This window comes from Erythrolamprus reginae, chromosome 4 (assembly GCF_031021105.1).
Source record: "Erythrolamprus reginae isolate rEryReg1 chromosome 4, rEryReg1.hap1, whole genome shotgun sequence".
NCBI lineage: Eukaryota > Metazoa > Chordata > Lepidosauria > Squamata > Dipsadidae > Erythrolamprus > Erythrolamprus reginae.
Window position 1 is genome coordinate 72,499,539 of NC_091953.1, and position 13,880 is coordinate 72,513,418.

General features: G+C 47.7%; 1 protein-coding gene across 1 annotated transcript in view; it reads left to right on the forward strand.

Annotated features, from left to right (window-relative positions):
* The window catches only part of LOC139167142 (dystrophin-like), a 1,540,372-nt gene that overhangs the window by 285,982 nt on the left and 1,240,510 nt on the right, over positions 1-13,880 (forward strand). The window contains exon 15 of the mRNA XM_070751563.1: positions 4,499-4,586. Coding sequence (XP_070607664.1) covers positions 4,499-4,586 — 88 coding nt within the window. The remainder of the gene's footprint in view (positions 1-4,498; positions 4,587-13,880) is intronic.

Consider the following 13,880-nt stretch of genomic DNA (forward strand, 5'->3'; position numbering starts at 1 on the left):
AGGGCCAGTTGCCATGATCTTAGTTTTATTAATGTTGAGTTTCAAGCCAATTTTTGCACTCTCCTCTTTCACATACATCAAGAGACTCTTTAAATTCCTTTTCACCCATCTCCTCCCACCTATGACTGTATAACTGTAACTTGTTGCTTGTATCCTTACAATTTATATTACGGTAATATTGATTATTTCCTGATTACTTATTTGAACCCTATGATAATTATTAAGTCTTGTACCTCATGATTCTTGACAAATGTATATTTTCTTTTATGTACTCTGAGATTATATGCACCAAAGACAAATTCATTGTGTATCCACACTTGTCCAATGAAGAATTCTATTCTGTTTGCTTTCTGCAATTAGAGTGGTATCATCTACATATCTAACGTGGTTGATATTTCCCCAGCAATTTTAATTCCAACGTGTGATTCATCTAGCCCTGCCTTTCTCATAATGTGCTCTGCATATAAGTTAAATAGATAGGGAGACAGTATACAGCCTTGCCAAACTCCTTTCCCAATTTTGAACCAATCAGTGGTTCCATGTCTGGTTCTAACTGTTGCTTCTAGACCTGCATATAGGTTTATCAAGAGAAAAATAAGATGATGTGGTACTCCCATCTCTTTAAGAACTTGCCACAATTTAAGAGGGGGGGCATGACCAAGTGTTGCAGCACCATGGGTATTTCCCACTCTGAGGGAAACCCCAAAACCTTCAGGTGCAAGGTGCTTGAAATCAAAAGAAATCGAGCCAGAGCCTCTCTGTAGAAGAGGTGAAGAGGAGAGGGTATGAATCGGTGGCCTGGGAGGAATCACAGACAAACCCCCCCCCCCCCAGGATCTGACCAATTTTTCCCCCATTGATCCAAATTGATATTGTGACCAAAAAATTTTGCCCAACTTATCATACTACTTTTCTTCCTATTCCTTTCTTCCTATTTCTTCACTATTTCTTCCTCCATTTTATAGTTCAGTAGATATTTATACATTTTTGTTATTGTTTTCCCCCCTGGTCCCAGTAAAATTTTATCCAGTCCTGTTCTTTCTTTTGTTATTCCATATTTCCCTTTATCTTCCTGTAATTTAGAGTTAATCTGGTAGTATGGCCACCAATCAAGATTAATTCCTATTTGCTTTAAAGTTTCTATTTCTTTTAGCTTTCCTTGAGGGTCGAATGTTTCCTCATATCTGATTATTTTCCATCTGTCCAGTGCATTGTTATATGTAACAGCTTCCAAGCTTGAAAGCTAAGGAGGTATTTCTCCATAATGTTGTTGTTTTATTTTAAGCCATATCTTATGTAATGATTCTCTAATTTTGTGATTATAAAAGTAGGAGTGTGTTTTGTGTTTTTTGTAGCACAGAAAACCATGCCACCCTGCCTGTAATTCATGTCCCTTAGGTCAGTGTTTCCCAACCTTTTTTGAGCCGCGGCACATTATTCATGTTTTCAAAATTCTGGGGAACACTGAAGGGGGGGCGGGGGGGCTAAAGAAAAGTTTGGACAAAAAAATATCTCTTCCTCCATTTCACTCTATTTCTCCCTCCCTCTTTCTCTCCCTTCGTTCCCTTCTTTCTCTCCATCCCTCTTTCTTTCTTCCTCTCTTTTTTGCTCTCTTTCTCTCTCCCTCCTTCCCTCCCTCTGTCTTTCCCTCTCCCTCCTTCCCCCCTTTCTTTCTCTCTCTCTCTTGCTTTCTTTCCCTCTCTTTCTCTTGCTTTCTTTCTCTCATTCTCTCTCCCCTCCTTTTTCTCTCTCTCTCTTTCTCTCTCGTTCACCACGCCAGCAACAGAGAGAAAAAGAAAGAGCGAGAGAGAGCCGGAGAGAGAGTGGAGTGCGCAGCAGCCATCAGCCTCCTCGCCCTCCCAGACGTCCCCAGCGCCCGGCCTCGCGCCGCCTCCCGTTAGCCCGGCCGAAAGCCACACAGTCCCGGACTCCCGGATTGCTCGCTTCTCCGGCCAGCGTGGCGCTTTCCTGGGCAGATGGCTTTGCTGACCGGAGAAATGAGCGATCCAGGAGTCCGGGACTGTGTGGCTTTGCGCCATGAAGAGAAAACGGCAGCAGGGAAAAGTCGGCCGTTTTCTCTTCATGGCGCAAAGCCACACAGTCCCGGACTCCTGGATTGCTCGCTCCAAGGCAGGAGGCGGCGGAGGAGGAGAGGGGGCGGATCAGGTGGGCAATGGGGCAGGACGGAGAAGCCAGGGGCGCGTTTGGCCGGAGGCACCGTGGGGAGGCAGGGGCAGGGAGGTGCGGCAGTAGGAGTAAAGGGAGTCGCGGCTGCCCCTGCCTCCCCACGGTGCCTCCGGCCAAACGCGCCCCTGGCTTCTCCGTCCTGCCCCATTGCCCGCCCGATCCACCCACTCTTCTCCGCCACCGCCTCCTGCCTTGGGGCGAGGAATCCGGGAGTCCGGGACTGTGTGGCTTTGCGCCATGAAGAGAAAACGGCAGCAGGGAAAAGTCGGCCGTTTTCTCTTCATGGCGCAAAGCCACACAGTCCCGGACTCTCGGATTCCTCGCCCCAAGGCAGGAGGCAGTGGCGGAGAAGAGTGGGCGGATCGGGCGGGCAATGGGGCAGGACGGAGAAGCCAGGGGCGCGTTTGGCCGGAGGCACCGTGGGGAGCAGGGCGCAGGGTGGTGCGGCAGTAGGAGTAAAGGGAGCCGCGGCTGCCCCTGCCTCCCCACGGTGCCTCCGGCCAAACGCGCCCCTGGCTTCTCCGCCCTGCCCCATTGCCCGCCCGATCCGCCCACTCTCCTCCGCCGCCTCTCGCCGCGGCACACCTGACGATGTCTCGCAGCACACCAGTGTGCCGCGGCACACCGGTTGGGAAACGCTGCCTTAGGTATTAGTATTCTGTTATTGTTTAAGTTTATCCAATCAGTTATCCATTGTAAGGCTGCTGCCTGATAATATAACTCTAAATCTGGTAATCCAAAACCTCCTTGTTTTCTGTTATCTTGTAAATATTTTTGTTTGATCCTGGCTTTTTCCTTACCCAAGTAAATTTCGATATCATATTTTCAAAAATATTTGTGCATTGTCACTCTGCATTCATTTTCGACTCTTCTATAATCAAATGCGGCTTATTATCCCATTCACAGCTATGATCTTCCCGCTCACTCTTTTACATTTCTATCAAGCTCTTCAAGTAGTTTTAAGGATTACATTTCTCATGATCTTCTCTATAGAATCCACTCTTTTACTTCCTGATGTGTGGCTTGTCTTTGCTCCGAACCTGTCAAAGGAGGCAGGTTTTTTTCTCTGCCCAGTTTCAGGGAAGTTATCCTGAGTGCATAGATTTCTGGTTCATACCAGAGTGCCCACCATAGTTTTTCAGATCTCTCTGAGATCTGCAATGTCCCAATTGGGCTCCCAACCTCAGAAATCTGTGCTATGAGTTTGGAACCTGCTCTCACAGTACACAATGCTCAGACTACACCACGGAGGTCCCCCTACTTTTATATATCCTAACACCTGTATTTTCTCAGTACACAATTTTCAAGACACTTTATAATAAGCTATAATTGTGTGCATATTATTCAATAAAGTACATTTTACCTAAATATTTTATACTATACTATATTTATCCAGTTTACTTATTTAAAATTCTACGCAGTAATGTGTTTACTATTGATTATAGTATGAAATTATGAAAAGTGCAAATTTCTATGTACTTTTGAACAATCTTGTATGTTAGAAAAGTCCAACCATTTAAAAAATACATTTTCTGTATAATTTATTTCTCATCCATCCATCTATTGTAAACTATACACCAGGGCTATGCATTTCTTTCTTTTTTGAAAATGGGAATTTGTGCAATTTTGTGCAATTTCAGTGGCTTTCAGCTCTCTCTGCACATAAAATGGCAACCCATGCACATGTAATTGGAAGCAGAAGGGAGCAATTTCTGATTTTTTTCTGAGTTTTTAATAATTTGGAGAGAGATACTGATATTCATTCACATATTCTGAGAGCCATGTTTTGGAGGAATTCTGTAGCTATGCAATATTTACCCTCTCATCAGTTCTGCATAAAACATTCATGTAGTACTCATGGGTTAAAGTGCAGGTAGATGTAGTATGGATTAGGTGCAACAAATGCAAAGCAGCAACATGTTGCATTTAATATGCAATAAAAATTATAAGCTATTACTATATGGAGGAAGCAGTGGTTTCAGTAATAGCTTATTATTGCTGCTTAGTTTAAGTATAATTACTGCTTCAAAACAGATTAATAAAAGGGACATTTAAAGGAAATTAAATATTTCATATTTGATTAATTTGCAGAATCTGATTAACCAGGCAAAAAGGTAGACATGAGGAATAATTTAAGTTTGTATGGACTGAAAATATCTTGAATATTAAATATAGCAATATTTTTCAGATTTAGCAAGGATAAAAGACAACAAATTGCTTTTAAAACCATATTTATCTAATCAAGGTTTCTGTTGGCCAAACTTTGAAAAGTGTTTCATTTTAAATGTTCAACTTTTTCATCATGTTACAGATCATAGAAAGAGAAAAACCTGACAAGTACAGGAAGCTCCAAGATGCCAATAGATCATGTGAGGCCCTCATGGAACAGATGGTGAATGGTAATTACATGGCAGTGGATTTATATAACACTCCTAGTGGTTTTATAAAAACATAGGATTTTATTATAGGAATTTTATTAATGAATCATGAAATGGGTTAGACTTCCCTTTTATAAATTTATTCTATATACTAAATTTTAATAAGCAAAAATAATAGGAATTTACCACCACAAATTAAAGTGTGGTTCAAAATATTTCCGAAAAGAAAGAGGAAATACAATGGTACCTCTACTTACAAATGCCTCTACTGATGAACTTTTCGAGATATGAACCTGGCGTTTAAGATTTTTTTGCCCCTACTTCCGAACCATTTTCTACTTACGAACTCTCGCTTCTCTCAGCTGCTGCTGCTGCGAGCAGTGGCCAAAACAAGCACTTTTAATTTTGCAGGCGCTGAAGATTGCAAGGGAACTGGAGCCAGGTTTTGCCATGCGGGGTCTCTAACCCCCCATCCCTTCTGCTACTATTATGGCAAAGCAGGAAGGTGTCAGAGGAGAGAGAGAATGGTGCATACAAGGAGCTCTCCGCAGCCGCCCCATCTCGCTGCCAGTTTATTTTTATTTATTTATTTATTTATTAGATTTTTATGCCGCCCCTCTCCGTAGACTCGCCCGCTGATTCCTCTGCTCGGAGGGGATTTCCCCCATCTTGCGGCCAAAATGTGTTTGTGGGAGCCCCTGCCATCCATCGCCCACTGCTCCCTTCTGCCAGAAGCCTGTGGGGGCCAAAGCCAGGTGTGGGGAAGGGCAGAACTTTTGGCTCTTGGACAGGCAGGAAAGCCCCGAGCTGCTCCCTTCCCACCTGACTGCCTTGCCCATCTCCCCCACACACCCTCGGCCAACAGCACCTTCCCCACCCACTCCAAAAGCCGTGCCAAGGCCATGCAGGAGTCACTGCTGCCAGGACAGGTTGGGAGGGGGCGGGGGCTCGAACTGCTGCCAGGATGGGTTGGTGGAGTGGGGGGCCCGGCCTCCAGCCACCTCCCCCATGCAGCTCAGGTCTGCCAGCGAGAGCTTCGCTTTGGCCATTTCTTCCAAGGGAGGCCTGCTGTCTTCTTTCCTGGGTGCAGAGATGAGGGGCCCCCAGCTGCCTCCTCTCTGCTGGGCTCACCCTGCTTATCTTCATCCCCCCACCTCCACCCTCCTTCAAAGGAGGCGAGGGGAGATTTGACGGAATGCCTGGTAGCTTTATTTCAATTACTCCATCCAGAAGATTCCAGGTGATTCTTTCATTAGACTAAAAAGAAAAGCATCCTCGCCTTCCGGGCTTTGAGATAAAGTCCTCTGCCTAACAGGAAGAGGCTGGGTGGAGAGAAAAAAAAAACCTTTGCCATTGCAGACTCCAAAGGGGTTTTTTGAACAGAGATAGGCAATCAAAAGAATTGGAACTTTTGGGAAGAGAAGGGAAGGCAGCGGATGGAAGGATGGAGTTTATTGCTGCATTTGACTGATCATGAAGAGTCATATTAAACCAGAATCCAGCAAATTGGTACCTCCTTCCCTGTGCGGAAGGGGCTTGAGCAGAGGGGGACACCGGTGGGAGATTCGCCTTCCTCCAAGGAAGAGAGGGGTATTCGTGGCACTAAAACCTCAGGATCCACAGGGGGAAGAGTTTCGGCTGCTCCAAGGAAGGAAGGAAGGGAGGGAGGGAGGGAGGGAAGGAGGGAAGGAGGGAAGGAGGGAAGGAGGGAGGGATGCCAGACTGATCTTGGTGACTCCTGGGGGGCTTTAGAGGCCACCCTCTCCCTCGACTGCCCAGAAGCCTTCAGAATTGGTTCACGAGCTCCACTGTAAGCTCCCCTAGAAGCCTCCCCAGCTCTTCCCCCAGTGGCCCTCCTTCTCTTACAATTCACTTGGGAAGTGAATTGTAAGACTTAAATTGGGGGGAGGAAAGAGTGGAGTACTCCCCCCCTTTTAATTTTTGATTTATAAAATTTGAGGTTTGAAGAAATGGACCCTCGTGGGAACCTCTGCTCTTTTGTTTATTTATTTTATTTATTTATTAGATTTGTATGCCGCCCCTCTCCGTAGACTCGGAGTAGCTAACAACAATAATGAAACAATATGTAACAAATCTAATATTTAAATTAATTTAAAAGACCCTTATTTAAGAAACTAAACATACACACAGACATACCATGCATAAATTTTATAGGCCTAGGGGAAAGGGAATATCTCAATTCCCCCATGCCTGACGACAGAGGTGGGTTTTAAGGAGCTTACGAAAGGCAAGGAGGGTGGGGGCAACTCTGATCTCTGGGGGGAGTTGGTTCCAGAGGGTTGGGGCTGCCACAGAGAAGGCTGTTCCCCTGGGTCCCGCCAAACGACATTGTTTAGTCGACGGGACCCGGAAAAGGCCAAATCTGTGGGACCTAACCTGTTAAATCAGAGGCAGAGGCAAAAGGAAAGTGACAACAGCTCTTTATTTGATCAGAAGGAGCATCCAGAGAGCCCAGCTCGCAGGCTGGAAAGAATCTAGCGAGAGATTGAGAAACCCTGGCAAAAACCCACACTTATATACTTTGTTGCCAGCGCTGGGATTGGTGACATTTTTCAAGTCCTCGTGCTGAAGCTCCTGATTGGTCGTCTATGCAGGCTTCCTATTGGTCAGCCTGCAGGCTCCTATTGGCTGTGTCTGATCCAATCAGGGATCTGTGTCTGATCCAATCAGGGATCTGTGTCTGATCCAATCAGGGATCTGTGTCTGATCCAATCAGGGATCTGTGTCTGATCCAATCAGGGATCTGTGTCTGATCCAATCAGGGATCTGTGTCTGATCCAATCAGGGATCTGTGTCTGATCCAATCAGGGATCTCTCTTCGTAACAGCATGCAAAACATAACATCCCTCCCCCCATAGTCCTTTTACAACTGTCAGTCATTTAGATAGGCTACGTAGTCCTGTAACCTGATTGGTGGTCTGGTCGCCCGGCCGGACCTGCGCAGTTCAGTCTGCTGTGAGCTGTCTTCCTGGGCGGCTGGCTCTTGTGCTGCTCCGTCCTGGCAAGGGTTGCCTTGGCCCGTGGATGATGGTGCGGTCTCACCTTCGCTGGCCGCCGGGGCTCCCGGACAGCCATCGTTGGATGCCAGAAGATGGTGCGGTGAGTAGGATGGTTGTTCTATGCGATTTTCTGTGGGGAAAATGTGATCGTTATTTTGTGGGGACTCACCCGGGTGTCGCTTCCTGATTTGGTCGATGTGTCTTCGCCAGATTTTCCCATTTTGTAGCAGAACCGTGTACGACTTGTGGCCGGTTCTTTGATCTATGGTGCCCTCCCTCCAGCAGAGGTTGGAGTCAAAGTCTTTGGCATACACTGGGTCGCCCGATTCGAAGGTTCTTTCCGGATCTGTTGTCGGTTTGTCTTTTTCCTTTGTGTATTCTGGGTGCATTCTGTCTAGAGGGGAGCGGAGCTTTCTTCCCATGAGGAGTTCCGCCGGGCTTTTCTTGGTGCTGGCCGAAGGGGTGATGTGTTGGGCCAGTAGGAACTCATCTATTTGTTGTTGCCAGTCTCCGGTTGGTGCTCGGTGAAGAGCCTCTTTCGTGAACCTCACCATTCGTTCAGCCCGGCCGTTAGAAGCTGCGAAGAGGGGCGCAGTTAGTGCATGCCGGATCCCTCGCTCGGCTAGGAAGATTTCCATTTGTCTAGATGTCAGCTGGGGGCCATTGTCGGAGACTAGGACATCTGGTAACCCATGTGTGGAGAAAATTTTCCGCAGTGCCTTTATTGTAGCTGCCGTTGTAGTTGAGGTCATTAGAATTACCTCGAGCCATTTTGAGTAGGCGTCTACTACGATTAGAAAGGATTGTCCTGCCACTGGTCCTGCGAAGTCTATGTGAATGCGAGACCAGGGCCCTTTTGGTGTTTCCCACTCCGTTGGCTTGGTTTTGGGTGGATCTGGGCGAGTTTGCTGGCACGGGTTACATGTTGCTACCCAGGTCTCAATGTCCTGATCCAGCCCGGGCCACCATAAATGACTCCGAGCCAGACTCTTCATTCATACCATGCCTGGGTGCCCTTGATGCAGTAATTTTAACGCTTTTTTCTGTAGCTGTTTTGGAACTATTACCCGGTCTCCCCACAATATGCAGTCCCTTAACACGCTCAGTTCCGTTTGTCTGTTTTTAAAAGTTTGAAATGCCTCTCCCTGGATTTTCTCTGGCCACCCCCTCAGGACCCACTGCTTGACTTGAGACAATACCGAATCTTTATTTGTCTCCCGGGCAATTTCCTCTGCGCTTATTATCGGGTTCTCCTGCATTTCAATTAGCAATATGTCCATGGCTGGGGCTGGGTCTATTACCAGGTCTGTCTGGGGGCATCTGCTAAGGGCATCTGCATGGCCGATTTCCTTCCCCCCTTGGTGTATGAGAGTGTAGTTGTAGGCTGCTAGGAAGATTGTCCAGCGGGTCATTCTCGGGGAAAGGAATGCGGGCGTCTGTTTGTTTCCCGCTAAGATTCCTAATAGGGGTTTGTGGTCTGTAATCAAGGTGAATGGGCGGCCAAATAAATACCCGTGGAATTTTTTGACGCCTGCGACTAAAGCTAGCGCTTCCTTGTCCAGTTGAGAGTACTTCCTTTCTGCCGGGGACAAGGTCTTTGAGTAGAAAGCGATGGGGGCATCCGTGCCGTCTGGGAACGTGTTGCTGAGGACGGCTCCTATGCCGAACGGTGAGGCGTCGCAGATTAAGGTCACGGGCATAGTCATGTTGTATTGCACGAGGACACTGTCTGATGATAGCATTTCTTTGATGGCTTGGAAAGCGTCCTGCTCAGCCGGTCCCCATGTCCAGGCTGTTCCTTGCTTAAGTAGGTGATGAAGCGGCTCCGCTGTTGTGGCTTTCTGCTTGAGAAAGATGGAATAGAAGTTTAGTAAGCCCAGAAATGATTGTAGTTCCGTTTTGTTCGTTGGGATAGGGGCGTTTTTTATTGCTGAGACCTTTTCTTCTGTTGGATGGATCCCCCTTTTGTCTATGGAGAAACCCAGGAATTCGACGCTGGGGACTGCCCAAGAACACTTTTCCGATTTTATGCGGAGGCCCACTTCCTGAAATTTAGTGAGTACTTGTCGAATTCTCTCCCATAGCTGGGGGGCTGATGTTGCGGATATTAACACGTCATCGAAATAGGGCACCACCCCTGGGATTTTGTTTAGCAAGCGTTCCATGAGGCTTTGAAAAATGCCTGGGGCGGTAGCTACCCCAAACTGTAACCTTGAACATTTGAATGCCCCCCAGTGAGTCACGATTGTCTGGACTTCTGCAGTTTCCTCTGAGACTGGTAGTTGCTGATAAGCCTGGGCCAAATCGATCTTTGCAAAGACAGAGCCATTTCCCAGAGTATGTAATAGCTGCTGAACTACTGGAATCGGGTAGGCATTGTGTTGCAAAGCCCTGTTAATCGTTGCTTTGTAGTCAGTGCATATGCGAACTGAGCCATCGGGTTTTAGGGGGAGGACGATTGGGGTCTCCCATTTGGCGTGGTCAATTGGTATGAGGACTCCCTGGGCGATTAATTTATCTAGTTGCTGGTCGACCTTTGGGAGTGATGGCAAAGGTACCCTCCGGGGTTTTAGGCGAATTGGGGGTATCAATGGGTCGAGGTTGAATGATATTGGAGTGCCCTTATATGTGCCCAGCCCTCGTTTGAATACGTCAGCAAAGTCCTTCATTATGTCTTTTGGGGGCATTCTTTGTTCAGTAACGGAGTGAATGCCTGTGATGCTCATGCCTAGCGGCTGGAACCAATCTAGCCCCAACAGGGTGTGTTTAGGGCCGTCTACGACAATTAGTGGCAACAGTCCTTTGAAATGATCAGAGCATACAGGCACATCGATAGACCCCAATACTGGAATGGTATTCCCTTGAAAATCTGCCAGCCCAAAAGTCCAGGGGGTTAGTTGGTCTTTTAGTATATGTGGCAAATATAGGTGGAATTTGTGCCACGGCATTATGGAGTAGCGGGAGCCCGTATCAATTTCCATCTTACAGGGGCGATTGTTAATTAGAAGGGAGGTGAAAAGTTTCCCCTGGGCTGGTGTAGAGTTGTGGTTAATTGAAAAGGGGGAATTACCTTTGCGGGCTCCTGAGTGAAAGCCTGTGGACTGCTTGAAGTTCCCGCGGTTATAGGGAGCGTTGGAATTCCCGCCTGTGGCTGGCTGGCGCTGCCAGGGTTGGTTGAAGTCCCCTGGGGCGGGCGCTCGGCAAACTTCAGCGATGTGCCCTTTTCTATGGCATCGGCGGCAGAGGGCATCTTTGAAAGGGCATCGGGATCGGGAATGGGAGCCATTGCAGTCAAAACATGGTGGGAAAGGTCGCCGAGGGTTGCCGTATTGTGAGGAGCGGCGGATCTGAAGGCAGTAGTCTTCGTATGGTTGTTCGGCGGAGTCTCCCGTGTGTGATGGGGTGATTTCTGTCACCTTGTGCACGGGTGCAGCTGTGCGTTTGAGTTCGGCGGCGGATGCATCAGAGATCTCAGCGGCTTTGACAGCTTTCATGATGTCTTGTAAAGACGTTTCATCTTCGATGAGGTACTTTTTTTGTAAGGCTAGGTTGCTCATCCCGAAGATTAAACTGTCCACCAGGTGTTCCTGTGGCTCTTTGTACTTGCATTTCGTTAGCAGGGCACGCAGTCGGGTGACAAAGTCATTTATGGATTCGCCTTCAGCCTGTTTTAGCAGAGAGAATTGGTGGCGGCTGAGGCGGACAGGAGTTGTTGGCTGGAAATGGGTTGCGAGTTTCTCTTGTAGCACTGCCCAGGATATGTCCTCTATGGATTCTTGGTCTGCAAGCGTGGTGGCCAGGTTGTAGACCATGGGGCCGCAGTAGAGGAGGAAGATCGCTCGTTTTCTGTTGTCTGTGGCATCGTCGAGGTTGTTTGCTTGAAGGAAGAGTCGAAATTTGGACATGTATGCTGTCCATGTGTCCTCTTCAGGGTTGAAGAAAGGTAGAGCGTGGGGTATCGGTGTAGCCATCTCTGGTTCTTCCGCGGAGGTTCGAAGCCCCTCGTCGCCACTGTTAAATCAGAGGCAGAGGCAAAAGGAAAGTGACAACAGCTCTTTATTTGATCAGCAGGAGCATCCAGAGAGCCCAGCTCGCAGGCTGGAAAGAATCTAGCGAGAGATTGAGAAACCCTGGCAAAAACCCACACTTATATACTTTGTTGCCAGCGCTGGGATTGGTGACATTGTTTCAAGTCCTCGTGCTGAAGCTCCTGATTGGTCGTCTATGCAGGCTTCCTATTGGTCAGCCTGCAGGCTCCTATTGGCTGTGTCTGATCCAATCAGGGATCTGTGTCTGATCCAATCAGGGATCTGTGTCTGATCCAATCAGGGATCTGTGTCTGATCCAATCAGGGATCTCTCTTCGTAACAGCATGCAAAACATAACATAACCGGTCACTGGGATTCGTGCAGCAGGAGGCGGTCCCGGAGATATTCTGGTCTGATGCCATGAAGGGCTTTATAGGTCATAACCAACACTTTGAATTGTGACCGGAAACCAATCGGCAATAAATGCAGACTGCGGAGAGTTGGTGTAACATGGGTATACTTAGGGAAGGCCATGATTGCTCTCGCAGCTGCACTCTGCACGATCTGAAGTTTCAGAACACTTTTCAGAGGTAGCCCCATGTAGAGAGCGTTATAGTAGTTGAGCCTTGAGGTGATGAGGGCATGAGTGACTGTGAGCAGTGACTCCCGGTCCAAATAGGGTTGCTACTGGTGCACCAGCCGAACCTGGGCAAACGTCCCCTTGCCACAGCTGAAAGATGTTTCTCTAATGTGAGCTGTGGATCGAGGAGGATGCCCAAGTTGCAGACCCTCTCTGAGGGGGTTAGTGATTGTCCCCCCAGGGTAATGGATCGACAGATGGGATTGTCCTTGGGAGGCAAAACCCACAGCCACTCCGTCTTATCAGGGTTGAGTTTGAGTCTGTTGACACCTATACTGACCCCAACAGCCTCCAGGGGGCACATCACTTCCACTGCTTCACTGACTGGACATGCGAAGGAGATGTAAAGCTGGGTATCATCTGCGTACTGATGATACCTCACCCCATGCCCTTGGATGATCTCACCCAGCGGTTTCATGTAGATATTAAATAGTAGGGGGGAGAGGACTGACCCCTGAGGTACCCCCAAGGGAGCAACCTAGAGGTCGACCTCTGGCCCCCCACTAACACCAACTGCGACCGACCGGAGAGGTAGGAGGAGAACCACTGAAGAACAGTGCCTCCCAATCCCAACCCCTCCAGCTGGCGCAGAAGGATACCATGGTTGATGGTATCGAAAGCCGCTGAAAGGTCACGAAGCACCAGGATAGAAGATAAACCCCTGTTCCGGGCCCGCCAGAGATCATCCATCAGTGCGACCAAAGCAGTTTCCTTGCTGTAGCTAGAGACCGGAATCCTGACTGCTGAAGGCCTAGATAATTGGTTTCTTTCAAGGACCGCTGGAGCTGGAGCACCACCACCTCCTCAACAACCTTCCCCATAAAGGGAAGGTTGGAGACTGGGCGATAGTTATTGAGAATGGCTGGGTCCAGGGAAGGCTTCTTGAGGAGGGAGCGCACAAGTGCCTCCTTGTAGGGATCCGAAAAGGACCCCCTCCCCAGAGAAGTGTTGACAATCTCCTGGACCCAGCTCCGTGTCACCTCCCTGCTGGCCGAGACCAGCCAGGAGGGACACGGATCCAGCAAACAGGTGGCGGAACTCACAGCTCCAATGGCCTTGTCCACTTCATAAGGTGTCACCAGATGGAAGAAAAACCAATAGAAGAAAGACCTAGATACATTATTTACCATATATGCTACATAGCAAAGTAAACTTTCAAACTTTGGCAAGCTTTACAAGTTAGGAAATTGCACAAGACAGTGAAAAACATGTTTATTAAGAAGAAAGACTGCTGACATCGTATGCTTCAAGCCAGAGAACCTTCATAGAAGGGGAAAACAAATAAGATAAATAGTTCTGAGGAAAATGAAGTAATAGGAAGTTGGGCTAGAAAAACAAGCCCAAATATGGAATAAAGAGAAGGGGCGGTCGATGTAATATTCAATACTATAAATATATCATTGTATCCATTCATAGGGTATCGCAGTTTTAGCCAGGCAAACTGTGATCCCATATATGTACATATCTGGTCAATAGACATACTTTTTGTCTATTTTTCCTTTTTGTATCAATACATTTTTTATTTTTATAACAGAGCTCTTTTTGTATCTTGGATTTTTTTCTATCACCAGATCAAACTCTTCCCAGACAGATGGACAAGTACGTGCTCCAGTCACCTCGACTGACT